The 23,999-nt window shown below is 39.8% G+C and overlaps 1 protein-coding gene, 1 long non-coding RNA gene and 1 pseudogene across 5 annotated transcripts; 1 reads left to right on the top strand and 2 right to left on the bottom strand.

Annotated features, from left to right (window-relative positions):
* Positions 1-278: 278 nt before the first annotated feature.
* On the bottom strand, positions 279-2,237 carry LOC143847834 (uncharacterized). The gene is made up of 3 exons (XR_013235247.1): positions 1,908-2,237; positions 889-954; positions 279-550 (listed from the first exon to the last, which is right to left on the bottom strand). It is a non-coding gene; the product is annotated as an uncharacterized LOC143847834 (long non-coding RNA).
* An 11,031-nt stretch (positions 2,238-13,268) lies between these two features.
* On the top strand, positions 13,269-17,889 carry LOC143847858 (putative disease resistance protein At4g27220). Of its 4 annotated transcripts, XM_077356654.1 has the most exons (4): positions 13,269-16,915; positions 16,955-17,035; positions 17,538-17,588; positions 17,695-17,889. In XM_077356654.1, exons 1-3 carry the CDS (start codon positions 13,477-13,479, stop codon positions 17,570-17,572), a joined length of 3,555 nt encoding a protein of 1,184 aa, XP_077212769.1. In that variant the 5' UTR covers positions 13,269-13,476; the 3' UTR covers positions 17,573-17,588; positions 17,695-17,889. The 4 variants fall into 4 exon arrangements, with proteins under 4 accessions (XP_077212769.1, XP_077212768.1, XP_077212767.1 ...); XM_077356653.1 differs by having other exon boundaries at positions 13,269-17,042; XM_077356651.1 differs by having other exon boundaries at positions 13,270-17,035.
* A 4,713-nt stretch (positions 17,890-22,602) lies between these two features.
* LOC143848845 (putative F-box protein At4g38870) lies at positions 22,603-23,591 on the bottom strand (annotated as a pseudogene).
* Between the last annotated feature and the right edge of the window lie 408 nt (positions 23,592-23,999).

The raw sequence follows: 23,999 nt of genomic DNA, 5'->3' as shown, positions 1-23,999 counted from the left end.
AATTACTAAGAATACAGTTCGGATTATGCTTGGTACCTTAAAGTACGGCATCCAGTACGGATTTTCAGCAATTTGCCTTGGTGTCTCCCTTGAAGGAGGTAAGATGAACACTTTCCTAATGCTTAGCACGGCATCCAGAACCTTGTTAAAATACTTTGAAACCGTCGCCCCTGACCGTCTAATGGATGCTCTGATACTGCGATTCCTATCGTTGTGTGCAAGTATGTGTAGGAAAATCGCCACTTGTTCCTCGACACAACAGTGGATTGTGTCTTCGAGCAGGGCCATGTTTCTGAAAATGGCCACAAAACTGCGGAAGCAGCGAACATCCATACGAAGCAGAGCGACACAGTGGTTCTCTGCCTGTGTGATACGTGTAACATAATCCCTGTGGGTTAGGTACCCTGATTCGTAAGGGGCTCTTGTCCTATTCTGCACTTGGTTTTGTCTAATCCTAAGTAATATTGCAGTCGCCGCAGCCATAACTACCGCTGCAGCTCGAATAATAACCATCCTCCTATTTGTTGCTTCTTGCGGCATGATGGTAGCCCTACAACAGAAAATTTTCATTTCATTAACTCCCACAATCTCCTTTCAGACAAAACACCCAAGCTCCCAACCACAAAACACCCAATCTCTCAACCACCCATAATCACCCATTCAAACATGGACCACATCGAAAGCAATCCCAACCAAGAAACATAAGAAGCCCCAAACAGATGAAATATGTGAGAGATGTTATATTAAAAAAAAGACAGTCTGCCAAAAAAAAAAGATGAAATATGTGAGAGATGTTATATTCAATAACGGAGAAGCAAGGGAGAAATTAATCTCCCATTACGTCGAAGCCTAACAAAAACATATAGCATGTGAAGCAAGGGAGCTTACATCTTTTACTCTGTAGCAAATGTGACTGAAGCGTGCACGGGTGAGATCGACGAAAAACCTCTGCTTCTGACCAAAAAAACAAAGCCAAAAGTATCAGAGATCGGTCATAACCCAAATACATTTTCACATTTACATCTCCTTTGAACTCCATAACAAGTGAAAATCCAACAGTTTAAATGTATTGGGTTTCATCAGATTCCAGTTGTGATGAAACCCAGTTCATCATTCGAACCCACATTTTGAACAAAATGCTCAAAATCTGTAGAAAAACACATCATATATGAACATAAAAAAACAAAAACAGGGGTTTTTGTCCCAATACAAAATAATGAGATAGATGAACAAAATCAGAAAGAGGGGTTTTGTTTATTGTGAAAAATGAACCCACATTAACAACAGAATAATGAGAACATGAACCCACATTTAGAACAGAATACTCAAAATCTGTACAAAAACAGTAATGAGAAAGATGAAGAAAGCAGTCCTTGCCCAAGGAAAAAATCACACAAATCCTTCACCCCTTTCGACCAAAAAATGGGAAAAAATAAGAGAAAGCTATGTCTGAAACTTGCATTAGCCATGAAAACTAACAAAAAAAAAAAGGTTCTTTCGTTTGCACCTCAAATCCCTCAAACCCACCTCAACCCAAAAGACCATCCCTCGGACCACGGCAAATAAAATTTTCGCCGGAGGGGGGTTTCGCTGGTAGCACGACAGAGGAGAAGGAGAGAGAGGAGAGGTTTAGAGAGGGGGGTTTGCAAACACAAAAAAAGAAAAAAACAGAGGAGAAGGAGAAGGAGAACAAGAGAGAGGAGAGGTTCAGAAAGGGGGTTTGCAAAAAGAAAAAAAAACAAAGGAGAAGGAGAAGGAGAAGAGGTTGAGAGGGGGGTTTGTAAAAATTAAAAAAAACAGAGGAGAAGGAGAGGGAGAAGGAGAGAGAGGAGAGGTTGAGAGAGGGGGTTTGCAAAAGGAAAAAGAAAAACAGAGGAGAAGGAGAAAAAGCCGAGAGGAGGGAGTACCTTTTATGGGATGGGGTGTTCGTCGGAGGGGGTTTTTCGCCGGGAGCACGACGGAGACGGCGAAGGAGAGAAACGGCGAAGAAGACGAGCTTTTTGGCAGACAAAAACGTAGAAGCTCTCGTCTCTCCTTTTTCTGCTTTCCCTGGAAAACAAATCCGATATATTATGTCGGAAAAAGAATCCCGATGGAGAGGGAAAAACCCCATTTCCACCTAATATTTTGATTTATTTAATCAATTCCACATCTGATATTATCTTTTCCCTGGAAAGCAAGTGAACACCAGAATTCTGTCTTGTCAAGGAAAAAAGAGGCAGTTTTCCAGGGATTTGCTTTCCAGGGAACGCAAATGAACAAAGCCTTAGAGAAAACTAGTGCAAAAAGAAGGGCAAGCAGTTTCCTTGGAAACCTTTTCCTGAGCAAGTGAACAATCCAAAAATAGTCCAGGGAAACCTTTTCCTGCACAGATTCCCTGGATTTCTTTTCCTAATGCCACATCAGATTCCCGGGAAACATTTTCTTTTCCTTTCCCGGGAAAACAAGTGAACAGAGCCTAAGGTTAGGGACCACCCAGAGTCAGAAAAAACTATTAAACACTTGGGACAAAGAAATAGAAAGAAGAAAGAAACAAAAAAATTATATTAAAAGAAAAATGATTTTTGAAAAAAACTGGACTATAGGGCTTATACCATATAAAAGCTCCAAAATAATAGAAATGCCTTGTTGTAAGCCTGTGTAGTCGAATATTTTTCAAAAAGTACTATACAGCTTACACTATTGGAAGATCCAAACCGTCCATTTGATGGGCCGCAACGTAAATACATTATGCGTCAAAAATAATTTCCATAGGATGATCCTAATCCTCCGATCTATAGAGGTTCCCATAATGTGAAGTTCTTCTAAAGATCATAGGGCTAGGATCATCCTATGTAAATGATTTTTTTTCGCACAAAAGCCCATCAAATGGACGGTTTGGATCAACCTAGAGTGTTAGTCGTACACTACTTTATGAAAAATACTAGACCATAGGGGCTTACAACATATAAAAACTCCACTCTTAAAAATCGAGAAAGAGTTAAGGCAAAAACTAAGAAACTTCTACAAATCCAGCATAAGGCGAGTGATAGTAGAGAGAGAGAGAGAGTACCGCATAAGGCGACAACCGCCCTGTTTCATCCCACACCAAACGGGTCCAACCGAGTTCCATACCTACCTCTAGGCAGGCTCCAACCAGGACGGTAGCATCACCATTTTTTATTTAGACTCTATTTCTTTCAAGGTTAGGGACCACCCCGAGTCGGAAAAAACTATTTAACACTGGGACCAAGAAAACGAAAGAAGAAAAAGACGAAAAAAACATATTAAAAGGAAAATGCCTTTTGAAAAAAACTAGACTACGAGGTTTACACCATTTAAATGTTAATTTTAGAGTGTATTTTTTGGTTAGCTTTATTTTGTTTTATTTTGAGAGATGTAGTGAGGAGAAATGTGTATTTTGTGTCCATGGGTATTTTGGTCTTTTGTTGGCTTAGCTTGCACATGTGTGAGCCAAACATGTTTACTACAACTTTTCCCATTACTTCCTATTTCAAATTCAAACATTACTTGGAACTCCAAACCCACCACTTCCCAAAGCATTTAAGACACCACTTTCCCATACCCACTAATACTTACCAAAGCTATTACTTCTCTTTACTTTCCTTGACTAAGCCTATTCTCTTTTAACTATTTTGGTAGAGATTCTCCACTAAGCATGAGACCTCCATTGAAGCTCTTGTGTGCAAGCTAGTGTTTGAAGCTTTCCCATATTTTCTATATTTTGAAGCTTTCTTCTTTTTTGTTCTTGTCTTGTATTGTCTTCTTTTATCATATATTGAAGCACATCGATTTTGGGTATTGTTCTTCTTCTACTTTGGTTGTTGATCTTGGGCTAGTGTAAACTTCGGTTGCACTATTTGAGAAGTAGATATTTCGGTGTTGTGAAAGCCGTCTTTCTCTATATGGTATCAGAGCCACAAGGGTGGTAGTTGGTGCTTGTCAAGATTTCCTTTGTGAGGAAGTTCAATCGGTGCTTTGGAGATGTATATGAGCGGAAGGGTTAGTGGACTCGGCATTGGGGTACTAAATCAATCGAACTACAAGATATGGAGAACATGTATGGAGTCATATCTAGTGGGAGAAGATTTATGGGAGGTTGTTTGTGGCAATGCCGTTGTAGCTCCGGAAGATACACAAGAAAATGCCGATGTATTGAAGGCGTGGAGGATGAAGAATGCCAAGGCCGAATTTGTTTTGAAGAGGTCTATTTCACATGACTTGTTTGAGCACATCATTGGGTGTAAATCGGTGAGTGAGATTTGGACTACCCTTGATGGATTGCTTAACAAGAAGAATATGGCACGTCTACAAATGTTGGAGAATGAGTTGGCGAATACTACATAAGGTGATCTCTCTATTTCTCAATTTTTTTTGAAGATTAAGAATCTTTGTTCGGAGATTTCTTTATTGGATCCGGAAGAGCCTATTTCGAAGGCACGAATGAAGCGGCATATTATTCGTGGGTTGAAAAGAGAGTACATTCCTTATGTTACGTCGATTCAAGGGTGAGATTGGCGACCTTCTTTTGTGGAATTTGAAAATTTTTTTGCTTCACAAGAGTCTTTAGGTAGACAAATGGCGAGTTGTTCAATATCCGGTAGTGAAGAAGAAGCATTATTTTCTAGTAAAAAGAAACCCTTCAACAAATACAAAGAGAAGAAAAATGTTCCAACTAAAGGTGGAGATGAAGGAGGATCATCCGTTATGGGTAAAGGAAACCGAAAGGGTATCAAGTGTTATCGATGTGGTAAACTTGGGCATATACAAAATAATTGTCGTGTGAAATTGAATGATGGCAATGCAGCTGAAAAAGTTGATGAGCCAAAAAATGAAGAAGATTGGGGTAGATGTTTTGTGGCGGAAACTACTACAGTGGGTGCTTTGGCATCTATCAATTTTGAGGATGATTGGATTGTTGATTCCGGTTGTGGGTATCATCTTACCGGCGACGAATCTAAATTCTCAAAATTCTGAAAATATGAAGGCAATGATGCTATCATCACGACAGACAATACCATACATCCGGTAGAGAAAGAAGGGGTCATCACCATTGGTGGAGCGAATGAGGATCCCATTACACTTAAGAGTGTGTTTCATGTTTCCGGTATGAAGAAGAATCTTTTCTCGGTGGCAAATGCGGTGGATGCTGGAAATTATGTTTTGTTCGGGTCTAAGGAGGTGAAATTTCTTCGGAATATTTCAAGCTTGAAGGCAGATGTTGTCTATACCGGTAAGAGAGTTAAAGATTTGTTTGTTTTATCGGTTTCGACTTTATATGTTGATAAAATGAGTACAAATGATGGCGCTTCAATTTGGCATGCTAGATTGGGTCATATTAGCATGGATAAATTGAAGGTCATGGTGATTAAGAATCTAGTAACTAGGCTACCAAATTTAAATTATTTTGGTGGTGGAAAGGTGTGTGAGGGTTGTCAATATGGTAAGGCATACCGTCTTCCATTTGACAAGTATTTTTCAAGGTGCAAAGCTCCATTGGAGCTTATCCATAGTGATGTAATGGGACCTTGTAGGACACCTTCATTTTCCGGCTTCTGCTATATGTTATTATTTGTTGATGATTTTATTAGATTCACTTGGGTGTATTTTATAAGGGAGAAATCCGATGCATTGTCTAAGTTTGTTGAGTTCAAGAAGACCGTTGAAGGTGTGCTTCACAAGAAGATCAAGCGGTTGAGAACCGATAATGGTGGGGAGTTTACTTCTAATGAATTTTTTGCATTTTGTAGTGATCATGGTATACAAAGGGATCTCACTTGTGCCTATATGCCTCAACAAAACGGAGTTGCGGAGAGGAAGATTAGGCATCTTGTGGAGACTTGCAAAAGTTGGTTGCATGCAAAGAATTTACCCAAGGCCTTATGGGCGGAAGGTATGGCATGTGCAACTTATGTGATTAATCGGGTGCCTCTTAATCCTATTAATATGAACTCTCCTTATGAGTTGATGTTTGGGGTGAAGCCTAGTGTCAAGCATTTCAAGGTATTTGATTCAATTTGCTATGTGCATGTGCTGGATGAAAGGAGAACCAAGTTGGATGCTAAGGCGAAGAAGTGTATTTTCATCGGGTATGATGAAAGGAAGAAAGGTTGGAAGTGCATGGATCCTACAACTCACAAGTCCATTGTTTCAAGCGATGTTGTGTTTGATGAAGTCTCTTCTTATCATGATTTGGATAGTGGTTCCACTAATGGTATGGGTGTAGGTGAGCACATCTTTGTTGAGGTTGAGCCTCAAGCAACAATGAACTTGCGTTTGACACCAAATGCTCCAATGAAATTTGGGTCTTCTTCTTCTTTGCCGATGGGGGAGCAAGGTGATAGGGGGAGTGATGTTGTATGTCATGTTCAAGAAGATGAACAAAATGAAGAGACTAATGAAGAGGAGTGTAGTGCAACACATCTTAGAAGGTCGAAAAGAAAGATTGTCAAGCCGGCCGGTATCGAGATGAAAACACGGTGAGCACTTATTCTTGTTTCCTTTCCGGTCCATTTGATAATAATGAGCCTTCTTGCTTTGATGAAGCAAAAGGGGTGAGAGAATGGAAGGATGCTATGAATGAGGACATGATTGCACTTGTAAAAAATGAGACTTGGGATCTTGTTCCTAAGCCGAAGGATGTGAATCTGATTACATGTAAAAGGGTGTACAAATGAAGCGAAAAGCGGATGTGAGTGTGGATAGATTCAAAGCAAGGTTGGTGCCTAGAGGATTCTCTCAAAAGTATGGAGAGGATTATGAGGAGACCTTTAGTCCCGTTGCCAATATGACTTCTGTTCGAGTTGTAATTTCATTGGCCGCTTGACAAAGACATCTACATGGAGCAACTGCCGAGTTACAATTCAAGTGATCATCCGACTCATGTTTGCAAGCTCAAGAAAGCTCTTTATGAGTTGAAGCAAGCTCAAAGGGCATGGTATGGTAAGATTGCAGCTTGCAAATTTGTGGTTATTTTGCTTCTAACTCCGATTCTAGTTTATTTGTGAAGAAAGACAAAGGCTTGCTTGTCATTGTGCTTCTTTACGTCGACGACATGATAGTTACCGGCAACAATGATGTTGATGTTGCAAAGCTAAGGGAGGAGTTATCTATTCGTTTTGAGATGAAGGACTTGTGAGAGCTAAGTCACTTTCTTGGCTTGGAGGTGGAGACCTTGAAGGATGGTGTGCTAGTTTCTCAAAAAGGTTATGCAGAGAAATTAGTTGGAAGATTTGGGATGAGTCAAAGTAAAAGATCTTCTACTCCTCTTGATCCCAACATAAAGATAAGAAGGGGAGAAGGCAAGCTTCTTCTGGATCTGTGGTCATATCGTGCTCTTGTGAGTAGTCTCATCTACTTGACTATCACAAGACCCGATATTTTTTTTTCCGTTGGGCTTGTTAGTTGCTATATGCAAGCGCCACGAAAACCACACTTGAAAGCGGCAAAGAGAATTTTGAAGTATGTGAATTCTACCCTTGACTTTGGGTTGCTTTACAAGAGAGGGGTTGATTTTGTGTTGAATGGATTTACCGATGCCGACTATAGAGGGCACTTGGATGATCAAAAATCTACTTCCGATTATATTTTTTTGTGTGGATCGGCTGGTGTTTCTTGGTGTAGTAAGAAACAAGATTCGGTGTCTCTTTCAACAACGAAAGCGGAATATAAGGCCGCCACTCTTGCGTCTCAAGAATGTGTTTGGTTGCGGCGGTTGATTGAAGATGTTCATTTATCTATTCACAAGGCGACGACTATTCTTGGTGACAACCAAAGTGCACTCAAACTTGCCACAAATTCGATTTGTCATGCAAGAACAAAGCATATTGAGATCGAGCATCATTTCAATTGTCAAAAGGTGTTAGATGGTACAATTGTTGTAGCGGAAGTGGGGAGCAAAGAAAACATTGCCGACATCTTTACCAAGTCACTTTCCAAAGGACCATTTGAGCTACTTCGTTGTAAGCATGGAGTAGTTTCCAAAAAATCACTTTAAGGGGGAGTGTTAATTTTGAAGTGTATTTTTTGGTTAGGTTTATTTTGTTTTATTTTGAGAGATGTAGTGAGGAGAAATATGTATTTTGTGTTCATGGGCATTTTGGTCTTTTGTTGGCCTAGCTTGCACATGTGTGAGCCACACATGTTTACTACAACTTTTCCCACTACTTCATATTTCAAATTCAAACCTTACTTGGAACGCCAAACCCACCACTTTCCTAAGCATTTAAGACACCACTTTCCCATACCCACTACTACTTATCAAAGCTATTACTTCTCATTACTTTCCTTGACTAAGCCTATTCTCTTTTGGTAGAGATTCTCCACTAAGCAAGAGACCTCCATTGAAACTCCATTGAAGCTCTTGTGTGCAAGCTAGTGTTTGAAGCTTTTCCATATTTTCTATATTTTGAAGCTTTCTTCTCTTTTGTTCTTGTCTTGTATTGTCTTCTTTTATCATATAATGAAGTACACCGATTTTGGGTACTGTTCTTCTTTTACTTTGGTTGTTGATCTTGGGCTAGTGTAAACTTCGATTGCACTATTTGAGAAGTAGATATTCCGGTGTTGTGAAAGCTGTCTTTCTCTATAATAAAAGGCTAAAAGCTCCAAAATAATAGAAATGCTATGATGTAAGCTTGTGTAGTCCATTATTTTTCAAAAATTACTGTAAGGCTTACACGATTGGATGATGCAAATCATCCATTTGATGGGCCACAACATAAATACATTGTGCGAAAAAATTCATTTCCATAGGATGATCCCAACCCTTCGATCTATAGAGGTTCCCACAATATGAAGTTCCTCTAATGATCATAGGGCTAGGATCATCCTATGAAAATGATTTTTTTGGGCACACCCTATTTGCATTGTAGCCGATCAAATGACCGGTTTGTATCATCATAGAGGGTAAGCCATGCAGAACTTTTTGAAAAATACTAGACTATAGGGGCTTACAACATATAAAAGCTACAATCTTAAAAATCTAACAACTATATATAAAGGCAAAATGATAGGATAAGTTCTTCCACCATTTTGTGTTAATTCCAATTAATCCCATTCATTTTCTACCTATCCTCTTTACCAGAGTATATGAAATTATGTATTTCCATTAGGGTAATTTTGGCATTTCCTGCTCATTTGAAAAGTTAAAAAACATTCATTGACGGGCTAAGTTCTTCCACCCTTTTCCGTTAATTCCAATTGAATCCCATTTATTTTCTACCTATCCTTTTTACAAGAGTATATGAAATTATGTATTTCCATTAGGGTAATTTTGGCATTTCCTGCTCCTTTGAAAAGTCAAAAAGCATTCATTGATGGGCTAAGTTCTTCCACCCTTTTCGATTAATTCCAATTGAATCCCATTCATTTTCTACCTATCCTTTTTACAAGAGTATATGAAATTATGTATTTCCCTTGGGGTAATTTTGGCATTTCCTGCTCCTTGGAAAAGTCAAAAAGCATTCATTGCTCTTTTTTGCAAGGATTTGCTAGCTACAACCGAGAAAGGAATTTCGCCCTATGTATGTCGCATGTGAGACCAACCACATAAGCTCACTTTTTCAGTAGCTTTTGTCAAGTTTCGTTGGATAAGTTTCTTCATTTCGGGAAAAGGTATTGCTTCGGATGAAGGGCGATAACGAGTGGGACAAGCAGAATTCCTGTGAGGGGTGTGACGTGTCGAGACAAGATGCTTTTATCAGATTGAAACTTTCCCAGAGCGCAGGCGATTAGAGTGGTTGGGAATAAATCTATCCAGTAAACGAGTGTCACGTGGCGATGTTCCGTATCATTTGGTGCAACTTGTCCGGATCGTGTTTGAATTGGTCTTTCTTTCTGTGGGGCCCACTTGACTCTCTCACAATGGTTTGGCAATTTTATACTCGAGATGCTAGGAAGAAGCGCGTGTGGCGACTTGTTCAGGCATTACTATCAATTGATGGCTCCCACAACAGGACATGGGTATTTAATAGAGACCGTCGATCTTGCAGATCATCATTAAGTGGTCCATATTCGCGTCATGAAATCTAAAACGGACATCCCATTTTGAGGTAAATACTTACCATTTAACTTTTCTTGGTGGAATTACCCCAAAGCAAGTGGTATAAATGAAGGAGTCACAATACGCGATCAAATGACTGCGACTGCGGGTCAAATCAACGGATCAGAACACGTCCACGTGGCATTGAACCATCTAAAGTGATCGCCGGTCTTAGTGCTCTTATACAATCTTACTTGGATAGTTAGGATCACCCAATTATTACGCTTTTTTTTCTTTGCATTGAACTATCTGAAGTGAGGCATTCCGAAGAACGGCTTAGATTAGCCATGGTTTGATTGATGATTGGTCATGGGGGCATGTTTGAGGTCATTAGGAGCGTCATGCCTGGGCCTTTTGTATCCCTCATCGCATAAATATTTGCTTGCACAGTTTGTCAAAAAAGCATACAAACCCAAGTACTATTGAGATCATTAGGAGTGCCATGTCTGGGCCTTCTCTATCCCTTCTACCAGAAATATTTGCTTGTGCAGTTGGTCAAAAAACATACAAATCCAAGTACTACATGCCTTTTTCTTCTATCTTGTTTCTTTTTTGATAGAGGAATAAATCTTAACAATCAAGTATTTCAAAACGACTTGTTTATTTTTATCCTAATTTTTGATTTAATAAATGAATGTTCTATACTGTATATAAAATTCCAAAATTTTATCTATATGTAATTCTCAATGCGGTTTGATCATGCCATTGAAAATGTATATATTTGCTATCCAATCAATAAGTATCAACATGCATTTTTAAACAACTTTAATGACTGAAACTGACATATTTATCATTTAATGAAATATGGCTTTTACAGTTGAATGTTCTAAAATATAAAATACTTCAATCGCACGTGCGGAGCACGTGTCCGCACGTGCATTTTTACTGATTCAGAAAAAGGGAAAACCTAAGAAACTTGTACAAATTGAGCGACCACATTGTGATAAATTGAAAGCCTATATAAGCCTTTTATGAAATCGTGATTTATTGGCCACAGGAAATCCAAATTAAGGCCTATGAGATGGAGGGTTCGGATGAATCAAAGATGGGACCTCTTTGCTATAGTAGACACACCTCCCCACTTGTGACCTTCTTTAATGGATGAATAAAATGTTAGGGTCAAAATAGATAGTATGCAACAATGATCATGTTTGCAAATTGCCTCACACAGATGGTAAAAAAACATTCAGAAGTAAGAAAAACGATAGGGCAACACACATCCAAATAAAATACACGGCCAACCCCGAATTAATGCAAGCAACGCATGTGCAGTTCGGATACAAAATATTTATTCAGCAATGCATGTTTCGGGTCCATCTCCCAAAAAGAATAGAAAAGAAAAGAAATAAAGAAAGATGGGAAAAGAGGATGCCCAATGGAGGGATCCATTTACTAATAGTAGAGAGAGAGAGAGTACCGCATAAGGCGACAACCGCCCTGTCTCATTCCACACCAAGCTGGGTCCCACCGAGTTCCATACCTGCTTCTAGGCAGGCTCCAACCCAGGACGGTAGCATCACGATTTTTATATAGACTCCATTTCTTCTAAGGTTAGGGACCACCCGGAGTCAGAAAAACTATTAAACACTTGGGACAAAGAAATAGAAAGAAGAAAGAAACAAAAGAATAATATTAAAAGGAAAATGATTTTTGAAAAAAACTGGACTATACGGCTTATACCATATATAAGCTCCAAAATAATAGAAATGCCATGTTGTAAGCCTGTGTAGTAGAGTATTTTTCAAAAAGTACTATACGGCTTACACCATTGGAAGATCCAAACCGTCCATTTGATGGGCTGCAACGTAAATACATTGTGTGTCAATGTAGAGAGATTGCCATAATGTGAAGTTCCTCTAAAGATCATAGGGCTTGGATCATCCTATGTAAATGATTTTTTTCGCACAAAAGCCCACAAATGGACGGTTTGGATCAACCTAAAGTGTTAGCCGTACACTACTTTATGAAAAATACTAGACCATAGGGACTTACAACATATAAAAACTCCACTCTTAAAAATCGAGAAAGAACTAAGGCAAAAACTAAGAAACTTCTACAAATCCAGCATAAGGCGAGTGATAGTAAAGAGAGAGAGGAAAAGGGCGAGAGAGAGAGAGAGAGAGAGAGAGAGAGAGAGAGAGAGAGACCACATAAGGCGACAACCGCCCTGTTTCATCCCACATCAAGCTGGGTCCAACTGAGTTCCAGACCTGCTTCTAGGCAGGCTCCAACCAGGACAGTAGCATCACCATTTTTTATCTAGTCTGCATTTCTTCCAAGGTTAGGTACCACGCCGAGTCAGAAAAAACTATTAAACACTGGGGCCAAGAAAACGAAAGAAGAAAAAGATGAAAAAATATATTAAAAGGAAAATGCTTTTAAAAAAAAACTAGACTACGAGCTCTACACCATATAAAAGGCTAAAAGCTCCAAAAGAATAGAAATTGTATGATGTAAGCTTGTGTAGTCCATTATTTTTCAAAAACTACTGTAAGGCTTACACCATTGGATGATGCAAACCGTCCATTTGATGGGCCACAACATAAATACATTGTGCGAAATTTTTTATTTCCATAGGATGATCCCAACCCTCCGATCTATAGAGGTTCCCACAATATGAAGTTCCTCTAATGATCATAGGGCTAAGATCATCCTATGAAAATGATTTTTTTTGGGCACACCCTATTTGCATTGGGACGAAGAAATAGAAAGAAGAAAGAAACGAAAAAATTATATTAAAGAAAAAAGCTTTTTTGAAAAACACTGGACTATAGGGCTTATACCATATGAAAGCTCCAAAATAATAGAAATGCCTTGTTGTAAGCCTTGTTGAAGATCCAAACCGTCCATTTGATGGGCTGCAACGTAAATACATTGTGCGTCAAAAATCATTTCCATAGGATGATCCTAACCCTCCGATGTAGAGAGATTGCCATAATGTGAAGTTCCTCTAAAGATCATAGGGCTTGGATCATCCTATGTAAATGATTTTTTTCACACAAAAGCCCACAAATGGACGGATTGGATCAACCTAAAGTGTTAGCCGTACACTACTTTATGAATAATACTAGACCATAGGGGCTAACAATGTATAAAAACTCCACTCTTAAAAATCGAGAAAGAATTAAGGCAAAAACCAAGAAACTATCCAAATTAAGGCCTAAGTAGACACACCTCCATCAGTTGTGACCTTCTTTAAAAAACCGAAAAGAATAAAACAAAAGAGTAAAAAAAGAGAGTCTGCAACTATGATCATATTCAGTTTTTGGGATTTTTTATTTTTTATTTACAGCTGTCAAAGGTTAAATTATTGCAGGAAGAAGAAAGAGAAATAAGGTCGACAGGCATTTCTTCAGTTCCTTTAGCTTCTCATCTTCTTGCTATTCCTTCCACTCTTAGTTTCCTCTTTCAGATCCCTTGTTTTCTCCAACATCATGGCTGCTGTAGCTTCACTCATCTTACAAGTGGCGAAGATTTCATTTGGTCTTGTTAAGCGCCGTGTTGATTATCTTGTTCACTGTGAAAAGAGTGTTGAAAAACTTCAACTCAAAGCTGAGAATCTAAGGTTGACGAGAGATGATGTGCGACAATCAGTGGACGCTGCTACTAGGAATGGAGAAGAAATCACTCGTGTAGTGCAGTTATGGCTACAACAAGTAGATGACATTGGGGCAATCACGGAGAGATTGGAAGAGGGGACGAAGGAGAACAAGAGATGTTTCAAGGGATGGTGTCCCAATTTCAGCTCGCGCTATTCTCTAGGTAGAGAAGCAACGAAGAAGATGGTTGATGTTGATGTCCTGCTAGCAAAAGGGAATTTCACTCATGTATCAACTCCCCGCCCTTGTCCAAGCTTTAACCCTGCAGGAGAATTTGAGGCTTTTGAATCCGCAGAATCAGCTAAGGAGCTGGTCATCAAGGCATTGAAAGAGGAAGGAATCAACATCATCGGGGTATATGGGATGGGAGGTGTTGGCAAGACGACCCTAGTGGAACAGGTGGGAAAGCAAGCTAAGGATAAAAAGCTGTGTGATGAGGTTGTAAAGGTCACTGTTTCCCAAAACCAAGACTTGAAGAAGATCCAAGGTGAACTTGCTGAGAAATTAGGCTTGAAATTTGAAGAAAATAATGAAGAAATGCGGGCGGGCCTACTGTTGAAGAGATTAAAGCAAGAAAAGAAGATACTCATAATCTTGGACGATTTGTGGGATAGATTGGACTTAACAAAGGTTGGAATCCCCTGCGGAGGTACACAAAAGGGCTGCCAAATTATAATAACAACGCGGAGATTAGATCTATGTTCCATGATGAATTGCGAGAAAAAGATTGAAGTCCAACTCTTACCTGAACAAGATTCATGGAATATGTTCAAAGAGAAAGCAGAAATTGTTGAAACTGATGAATTGCAGAGTTTGGCTAGGGAAGTTGCTAAAGAATGCAAGGGCTTGCCTTTAGCCATTGTCACGGTTGCAAGGGCACTAAAAGGCAGAGGCTCATCAATTTGGGCTAATGCACTGCAAGAATTAAAGCGGTCTTCTCCAAGAAACATCGAGGGTGTTGATAAAGAGGTGTACTCTCGTCTCGAGCTGAGTTACAACTACATCGAAAGTGAGGAAGCAAAGTTGTGCTTCTTGTTTTGCTGTGTCTTTCCCGAAGATCATAACATTGAAGTGGGTGTATTGATGAGATACATGATGGGCGAGAGGGTTTTCAGTGATGTCAACAATTTTGAGGAAGCATGGGATAGAATACATACCTTGGTTGAAAAACTTAAGGATTCTTGTTTGCTGTTAGACAGTGACACCAAAGGTTGTGTAAAAATGCACGATGTTGTTAGAGATGTGGCCATATTGATCGCATCAAGAAAAGAGCACGGGTTTCTAGTTAAAGTGGGGCTGGAACTGACAGAGTGGCCAGAGAATTTGGATGAATGCAAGAGGCTTTCACTTATGGGAACTTCAATTGGTATGCTCCCTGAGCCGCCGAATTGCTCACGTCTCTCAACCTTATTACTACAACAAATGAATGGTTGGGAAGAAATTCCAAATAATTTCATTGAAGGAATGAAAGTCCTTGTCGTCTTGGATCTAAGCAATAGCTTGATTTCATCATTGCCCCCATCACTACCGTACTTAAAAAACCTCAAGACACTATGCTTAGATGAGTGCAGCTGTTTAGATGACATATCCCTACTTGGAGGTTTGGAGAAACTTGAAGTACTTAGCGTAATGGGAACTGCGATCAGAGAATTGCCAATAGAAATAGCGCAATTATCCAATCTGAAGGTTTTGGACTTGACCGGGAGTTTTGCTCTTACAATGGTAGCACCAAATGTCATTTCAAGGTTGACTAAATTAGAAGAATTGTACATGGGAAATAGCTTCGATGAGTGGGAGGTAAGAGGCAGCAGCGGTGATGGAAGTAAAGCAAGCTTTGATGAGGCGGCATCCTTGGCTCGCTTGACCGTTCTATACATCCATGTTAAAGACGTGAAATGTTTGTCCCTAGAAGTTCCCGGCCATTGGGAGAAACTAAAGAAATTCCGGATCTGCGTGTGGGAAGGAGACTACTCGTTTAGCGACTACGAGAAGTGTACATCCATCAACATAATTTCATACCCTATATCAAAGTGGGTTAAACTCTTATTAGAAAGAAGCGAAGAAATTGACTTGAAGAGCGTCTCCAAATCCAATATTGTACACCTCCTAGATGATGAAGGCGTCTCTTTCAACAGCGTGAAGCGCCTCAATCTCTACCATTGTGACGAAATGGAACATTTCATCAACACGGTGGAAGAATCTCATTGGGTTCCACCAAATGCCTTTAGGATATTGCAACGATTGGACCTCGAATGCATGAAGAAATTAGAGAAAATCTGTCACGGCCCGCTTCCTATTGGATTCTTTGGGAACCTTACAGATCTGAACATCTGCCGTTGTAGGAAATTAAAAAATATCCTATCATATGATCTGCTTGAAGGATTGAAAAGCTTGGAGAAACTCAGAGTAGTCGGTTGTAAAGAGTTAGAGGAGGTATTTGACTACGAAGAGGGGATGAGAGAAGAGGATCATGCTGCTATTACTACATCACCTCTCTCTACATTGAAAAAAATGGAATTATTCGATCTGCCCAAACTGTCGTGTATATGGAAGGGGGCCATACCACCAACTGGGACATTCCACAACCTAACCCGGTTGAATGTGATTCAGTGCGATACCTTGCGATGTCTATTCTCCCCTGTTCTTGCACAGTGCCTTCAACAATTGGAGGAACTTTATGTTAGCAAATGCTTAAGATTGGAGAAAATAATCTCGGAGGATGAGGAAGTGATGTTGGCGAATAAGACAAGACAGGATTTCTCCTCATTGCCGCCACCGCTAACCTTCCAAAATCTAGGAACAATATCTATCCAAACCTGCCCCAGGTTAAAGGATGTCTTCTCGTGGAATATAGCACGAGGCCTCCAACAATTGGAATCCCTCTGTGTACGTAAGTGTGAAGAAATAGAGGTGATAATAAGTGGAGAGGAATTGGGTGTGGTGGATAAAGAGACTCTGCTCCCTCGATTAGAGACTATAGAGTTATTCCATCTCCCAAAGCTTACAAGTCTCTGCTGCCATCTCAATAGAGGAGGAGGGTCCCATGTATTTCTCCATTTCCCTTCCTTCATATCTATTTGGGTATATGCTTGCCCGAATTTAAAGAGGTTTCCGGTGAGACCCCACAACGCACATAAACTTGAAATGATTCAAGGAGAAGAAGCATGGTTCCAAGGGTTGGAGTGGGAGGATGAAGGCTACATGTCACGCCTCCAACCTCTTTTTCATCCATTTCAAGAGTCGGATGACGAAGGTGGAGAGTCGGATGACGAAGGTGGAGAGTCTGATGCATTTCAAGAGTCGGATGACGAAGGTGGAGAGTCGGATGCATTTCAAGAGTCGGATGACGAAGGTGGAGAGATGGATGACGAAATTGGAGATTCGGATGACAAAGGTGACATGTAATGCTTTTGTTATTGCTTACAAATCATTATTTTTTAAGGATTGGCTTTGTTTTCAAGGTCCTTTGGAATTAGTTCAAAATTATAGGACTGCACACAATCTAGATCAAAATGGTGGTCATCAAGGAGGTAGATCTGGTTAAAAAATTCACACAGACATATGGTTCAAACTACATTCTATCAAGAAAACCAGTAACAGTTTCAGTATTTTAAAAGTTCACTTCTGATCTGTTAAAACTCTTGAGGACTGTTGTGTGTTAATCTGATTAATTCTCGAAACAGAACTTGAAGCTAGCAATTAAAATGAAACAGTAAGATTTCAGTTCAAGAATCGACAGAGAATTGCAAGAAAGAGCTTGAAAGATACATAGATTTGAAAACTCATCTTTCTTTAAATTAGTCTAAGACATCTGCATTTTGCTTAAATGAAGATATCTTTCTTTTGTTCTTTTTCCCTTGCAATGTCAAAATTAAGTGTTTTCCATTTAATTGCAGCCAGAATGGAGGGCACCAGAAGTGTTAAGAAATGAACCATTCCAATCTCATGTAAGTACTAGCTATGTTTCCTTTAGGAACCATTGATAAGGAGCTACCTTTCAATGCTTTTATTTTGTCTCTAATTGATATTGAAGAGGACACTACTTTCTTCCAGATGCAATGTCTACAGCTTTGGCGTGATACTATGGGTGGATTACCATCTTATCCTACCATTTAATCTTTGGTGAATTTTAGGATTCTTTTGAATAGAGCTGTTCTGTTATTTGCTATTTTACTGGATTAAGACTCCATAGATCATGTGTCTAAAGTGACTTCTCATGCCATGTATTCATCTTATTTGTGCTTGTAACTATTATGGTTCCTTTAATATTTACAGATCAGATTCCATAATTATATGGTGCTGATGTAGATAGGGTGTGCCCAGAAAATGTTCTCCACATGATGATCCTAACCCATCGATCCGTAGAGTTTTACATACTGTGCCGTCCATTTTAAACCTCGACGGATAGTAGGGTTAGGATCATACAAAGAACAATACTAATCCAATCCAACCAACAAGGGATTTGAATGGATCCTAAATAAGACATAGGTGGATCTGATCAAAAGTGATCCGTTGACACCCCTATCATTGAAATCTCTATTAGAGAAACAAATTGGCGAGTTATTTTTGGTCCATGCGAAGATCCTGGACTACTTTCATGTCCACTTGGAAGACCTAGCCAGAACATCACCAGGGATGAGCAGGTTCGATCCGAAGAGAGCACTAGCCATGACAATGACACCAGGGTTCTCGCTATTCAAAGCCGCCATAGCAATGGCATTGGTTGGCCCCATATTGTATTCGAAGTGGATGAGACTTTGAGGGAAGACAAAGACATCACCCTTATAAGGCATCTTTGTGACCAGGCGATTTTCAGCGTCAGTATAAAATAATGGTCCCATCTCATCAGGTACATGATGGTGGTCCTCCTCACCCTTTGGGTGGAGATCGTCAGACCCACCCATGGCCCCAATCGATGCATGGGTTTGAGTAGAGGTGGTGGGACCTACCCTATCGAATTATGGTGTAAAATGATCGGCCTACAAATTAACCCGCGGGTGACCCAATCCGCAAAAACACGGGTCGGGTCGGGTCAACCCGCGGGCACCCGCATTTTTACCGTATTTTTTAATTTTTTTTTGAGAATGTTATCAGCACTATTGTTTTTTATGAGGGAACTCCTCACTTTATAAAAAGTACAGTATGGCCCGCACCATAGGATTATCCAAACCGTCCATTAGATGGGCCATAGCCTAAATAGGTTATGACCCAAAATTATTTCCATTGGTTGATTCTAACCCTCCGATCTATAGATGGTTAGGATCAACCCTCTAACATTCAGATTGGAGGGTTAGGATCATCCTATGGAAATAATTTTTTGGAGCATAACATATTTAGGCTATGGCCCATCTAATGGAAGGTTTGGATCATCCTATGGTGTGGGCCATACCATACTTTAAATAAAGTGAGAGTGCGCTCATAAGAAAACAGTAGTGTTGATAACATTTCCTTCTGTTTTTTTTTTATAAGAATTTGCTAGCAAACTTCTCCTATGGCAACTTCTCGGCATGCGGAATTCGCACATGGCAAATGTTGCTAGCAAACAAACAAAAAAGTAATCATTACATAAAAAAAGTAAAATAGCTAAAGTTAATGAAAAATTACCTAGAAATGGTTTTAAAGTTGTAAAATTACAAAAAAAACCATTTCTTTAAAGTAATCACCCGTTTGCCAGGTCTACCTATGCATAGATTTGGGTGGAGATGGCTGGCCCATTCATGGTTGTAAAATAATGGGCCCCACGGTATGCATGGGTTTGGGTAGAGAATGTGGGTCCTACCATATCAAAACATGAGGTGTAAAATGGTGATCCCGCCTATGTTATGCATGGGTGTAAAATGATGGGCCCCGCCTTGTCAAAACATGTGTTGTAAAATTATTGGGCCCCATCCATGTCGTTCATGAGGTATAAAAAAAATCCACCATAGAAAAATTCCAGTAAAATTTTCCATGGGAAACCTAAATAACCAGATGTAGTTTTAAATAAGAAGTTTAGAACAGATAATATCAACAAAACTAGAAAACCAACTACAGGTATATACCATTTCCTGTAGCTTTAATTTTTTTGGCTACTCAGGGGCCGAGCCAGGAATTTACCCGCGGGGGGATTGGTTATTCGGGGACCCAATTAATAACTTTATGGAATTTTGGTTGAAAATTTCCAAGGAGACTCCATGTCACATAGGGATTTCTCAAGTCATTGGGCCAATGAAAGACAAGCTTGAGTTTGTAAAATTATTAAAACATTGTAGTGCAAATATCAGTAGCCTTTTTAATGGTAATGTTGATCAACATTAGAGCCCAAAAGTTATACGTTAGTTGGAAAATATTTCCAAATTTGTCAATCAGACCTCCAAAATTTTTCATTCGCGATTTGAGGGAAAGGGAAGGTACCTTCGATGTTCCCTGGTTTCAGACATCCAACAGTGTTGTGAAGACATACTTAATGCGAAGCAACTTGGATATTAAATCCAATGTGAAAAAAAAAAAAATCTTTTGAGTTTGGGAAGATGGAAACAACTTCATAACAACGTTATAACCCTTAAAATCAATAAGATTATGACACTGGAAAAAAGATTGACGAATAGTTTTGATCGGGAAATGATTCATAATGACATTTTTTTTCTTTTTTTTTTCCCATGGAAGTTAGGAATTGTGTTAATTTTCGAGAAAATATTTGGGAAAAGGTACAAGACAAAGGCCACCCGAAATGGATGCCACCACTGACCGGATGGTTAAAGATGAATTTTGACGGAAGTTCCATGGGCAAACTGGGCTTGGTTGGCATAAGGGGAGTTTTGGGTGAAGTGAGAGTATTATCAAAGCAAACTCGGGACCAACGGGGTCTGTAATTCAAATGAAGCGGAAGCAAGATCGCTGCTATTTGCGTAGAAAACCTTCACCAGCTCTTTGGGTAGAAATCTGACAATAGGTGGCTCTTCAAACGCAATTGCACGAGCAAAAAGACTATCAGCTGAACCTTGGAAGTTAGCAGGGATTGTCCTAAAAATGCAGGATCTGTGTGATGGGCTTCAGCCACAGATAGAGTATAGGCGTAGATCAGCAAATGTATTGGAGGACATATCGGCAAACAATGAACTTACAGGTACAGGTTGGTTACAGGATAATGTGTCCCATTAAGGTCTAAAGTAGTGTTTCAAAACGTGAACGTAGGCCGAAACAAATCATAGTCAAGTTGGCATGAGTGACGTGATCGAGTACTCGGTTGACACGGCTAAGTACGTAATTGGCTAACTCAAGGAGTTTTGATTGACTCTGTACGGTACAACGTGGACTCCAACAAGAGCGCAGCCAAAGTAAAAAGAAATTTACTAGGCATGTCCATGACAGCATGGGAAAGATATGAAATTATGGTCTAAAGGCACTTTATTTTGGGATAATGGTTTGTAATCAGGTTTCTGTAGTGGAGTCCTAATTGACCTGATATGTATTTTACGTGGATTCCCCGTCCCCATTATAAAGTAACGTCAATTAACTACACGATTTTTGCTCCCATTTCATCCATCCAAGTTGTTTACGGACGGAACGACTAATAATCATCAAGGGTGGAGGAAGAAGGCTCAGCCAGTTCAGAGATGGTGGTGGAGATGGGTGCTCTTAAAGAGGAACACAAACGATAGTGTTACAGGAAGATATTTTCTAGAGACGAAGGTCTAAGATCCAAATGGCTCACATAAGAACTGGAAAACAGAACGCAAGAAAGGACACGCGCGGACATAAGAAAATATACAAACCAATAACATGAGTCAGCTAGAACCAAAAAGAATTACGAAAGAGACTATTCAACCCAGAAAAATATAATCAAAGAAACGCAGATAAATATTGGAAAAATCATTAATAAAACTGTTTCAATTATAATTAAAGATAAATCAATCAAATGAGATCGACCTCTAAAATCACAGTTAATCGTAACCCAGATTATTCACCTAGAAAAGAAATAGGTACTCAGCAAAAGTCCATGAAATAAACAAATATGAATAACTAAATTGAATGGATCAACTAATATGATAAAGTAAAAAAGCAAGTAACATAACAGTAATAATTAGGGCTGCAACTCGGGTCGGGCGGGTCGGGTTTTGGAGAACCCGACCCTACCCGAGAAATATCTTGGGTCGGGCTGGGCCGGGTCGGGATTTTTTTCGGAAAACCCACGATTCCCAAACCCGGCCCTACCCATGATAAATCTCGGGTCGGGTCGGGTCGGGTCGAGTTTTTTCACGTTGACGCAATTTTTTAAGGAAAATTCTTGTTTGACAAGGCAACTCAACTCATAGAAGTAGAAATTACACTCACAGTACACTTGAATCAAACAATGATGTAATTACACTCACATTACACTTGAATCAAACAATGCTGTAATCAAACAATGTTGTAATTACAATCAAACAATGTTGTAATTACAATCAAACAATGCTGAATCAAACACTTGAATCTACTCAACTCATAGAAGCAAAAATTACACTCACATACAATAACAGTGGGTGCGTGGGTTTTCACTTTTAACTTTTAACTAACAATAGAAAAAAATGTACATACTATAACTTATGTAACTCGGGTCGGGTCGGCCCCCTTCAAACCCGGCTCGACCCGAGATTCATGCGGGCTTTTGAATGCTCAACCCAGCTCGACCTGAAACCCATGAAACCTGAACCCAACCGAGGCTATTTTCGGGTCGGGTCGATGCGGGTCGGGTAAAACCCGGCTCGAGTTGCAGCCCTAGTAATAATGACAATTATAATAAGGAGAATAAGAAACATTATAAGAAAGGAGAGCAAAAAACATGCACCATCACATCAATGAAGATTGATCGTGCTTCTTTCCATCTAGGTTCATCATGAACTTCCCAAGAGACAAGGCTGTTAATATAAGGCAGTAAGGTAGGCATTTCCAAGAAATGCAATCGAAAGCGACGCTCCTTCACATTCATCTTACTAATTTTCTGGAGCTTCAAATTGTATGCACACAGACAACACAATTCGTCATGTTCAAAGATCAGCACTTCACCGTTTCTAAAACTAGCAAGTGCGATCATGTGATCGAATGAGTTGGGTGGCCAATCTCTCATAGTAGAAATGGAAATTCGGTGCTCCCTGACCCATTCCCCTCTTCGGAAGTCCTTCAAAATCCACAAATCGATTAAATATAGTGAGAAGAAATGCACCAGACAAAGAGAACACCCCAATCCGACCTCACCAAAATCGGGGAACTGAGTTTACAAAACGTTTCAGAACCCATGTCCATAGAGATGATTCCTTTCCCATTCACCCAATAGAAGACTCCATTCACAGATATTGTGGGGAAACAATCCCAAGGTGGGAGAAGGGACCATCAACCACCCTCCAATGAGAATTCGAGCGAAGGGTGATCACTTGGCAATGCAAGCAAACACCCTTCTTGTCTTTGAAAAAACTTAAAATTTTATACTTTTTAGAAGATGGGTCAAAGGCAAAACTGATGGATTTGCGGTAGAGAGGGATTCGTAAAGAGAGATCGGAGTTTGGAAGTGTTAATCTTCGGTGGGTTATGGGGTTGAGAACGTGAAGGTTTGGGAGGTGTCGGAGCAAAATTAAGCCATTGCAGGTAGAGATTACGCGACCTTTGAGGTGGTGGAGTTGAAATCTGAGTTGGATTCCTCCTGATTCTTCCATTTCGAAGATATGAATGGAAGCGGGTCTGGACCTTTTGGTGGTGGTGTTGGTGTCGTAGATTTTGAAGCGTTTGCTTTGGAAGATGAGGGAGGTTTTTGTTTGGGTGAGAGATTGAGATAGGTGAGTTTTGATAAAGAGAGGGTCAGAGATGAGATTGGCCCATCGCTTGCATACGAAAGTGATTTGGTGGAGGGATTCAATAGAAAGTCTGAGGAAGATGTTGAAGAGGATTTCCGTGGGAAGATAAAGGAAATAGTTCTCTTTCCCCTGCTTCTTACCCATCTCTCTCTCTCTCTCTCGCTCTCTCTCTCTCTCTGGAATGAGAGATTTGAAGCTTGAATATACTGTGAGTTTATAGCCACCTCTATCTGTGTCGCTTCAAATCACTCTCTCTCTCTTGTTCGTTTCAACTTCCATCTCTGTACATGCAAAGTTACGTTGAATCAATGATTCAAACTTTGGGCCGCACACTATGGCACGAGTGAAAAATTGACTGTTAATCTTGGATCTTGAGGCGACCCACATTATCAACGGCCTAGAATCATCCAATCAATTAAGGTATTCTCAACCATAGATTAAACAATGTGAAATTACTAATCAATCGAGAAATTATATGGTGAATGGCATGTAGATTGTGTTGGCGGTACGAAAAAACGTACAGCCCTTGTTATTTCATCCCGCAGCAGCAAC

Source organism: Tasmannia lanceolata, unplaced genomic scaffold (genome assembly GCF_043159265.1).
Source record: "Tasmannia lanceolata isolate RefF3 unplaced genomic scaffold, GAP_Taslan_0.1 ptg000016l, whole genome shotgun sequence".
Lineage (NCBI taxonomy): Eukaryota > Viridiplantae > Streptophyta > Magnoliopsida > Canellales > Winteraceae > Tasmannia > Tasmannia lanceolata.
Note: the sequence above shows the minus strand (reverse complement) of the source record. Positions and strands in the feature narration are given on the sequence as shown.

What these genes read in the sequence shown, in the direction of transcription:
- LOC143847858 (XM_077356653.1), top strand. Translation starts at nt 13,477, where the DNA reads ATGGCTGCTGTAGCTTCACTCATCTTACAAGTGGCGAAGATTTCATTT. An exon ending in TCGGATGACAAAGGTGACAT is followed by an intron (nt 17,043 to 17,537) that starts GTAATGCTTTTG and finishes ATTTAATTGCAG; the next exon opens with CCAGAATGGAGGGCACCAGA.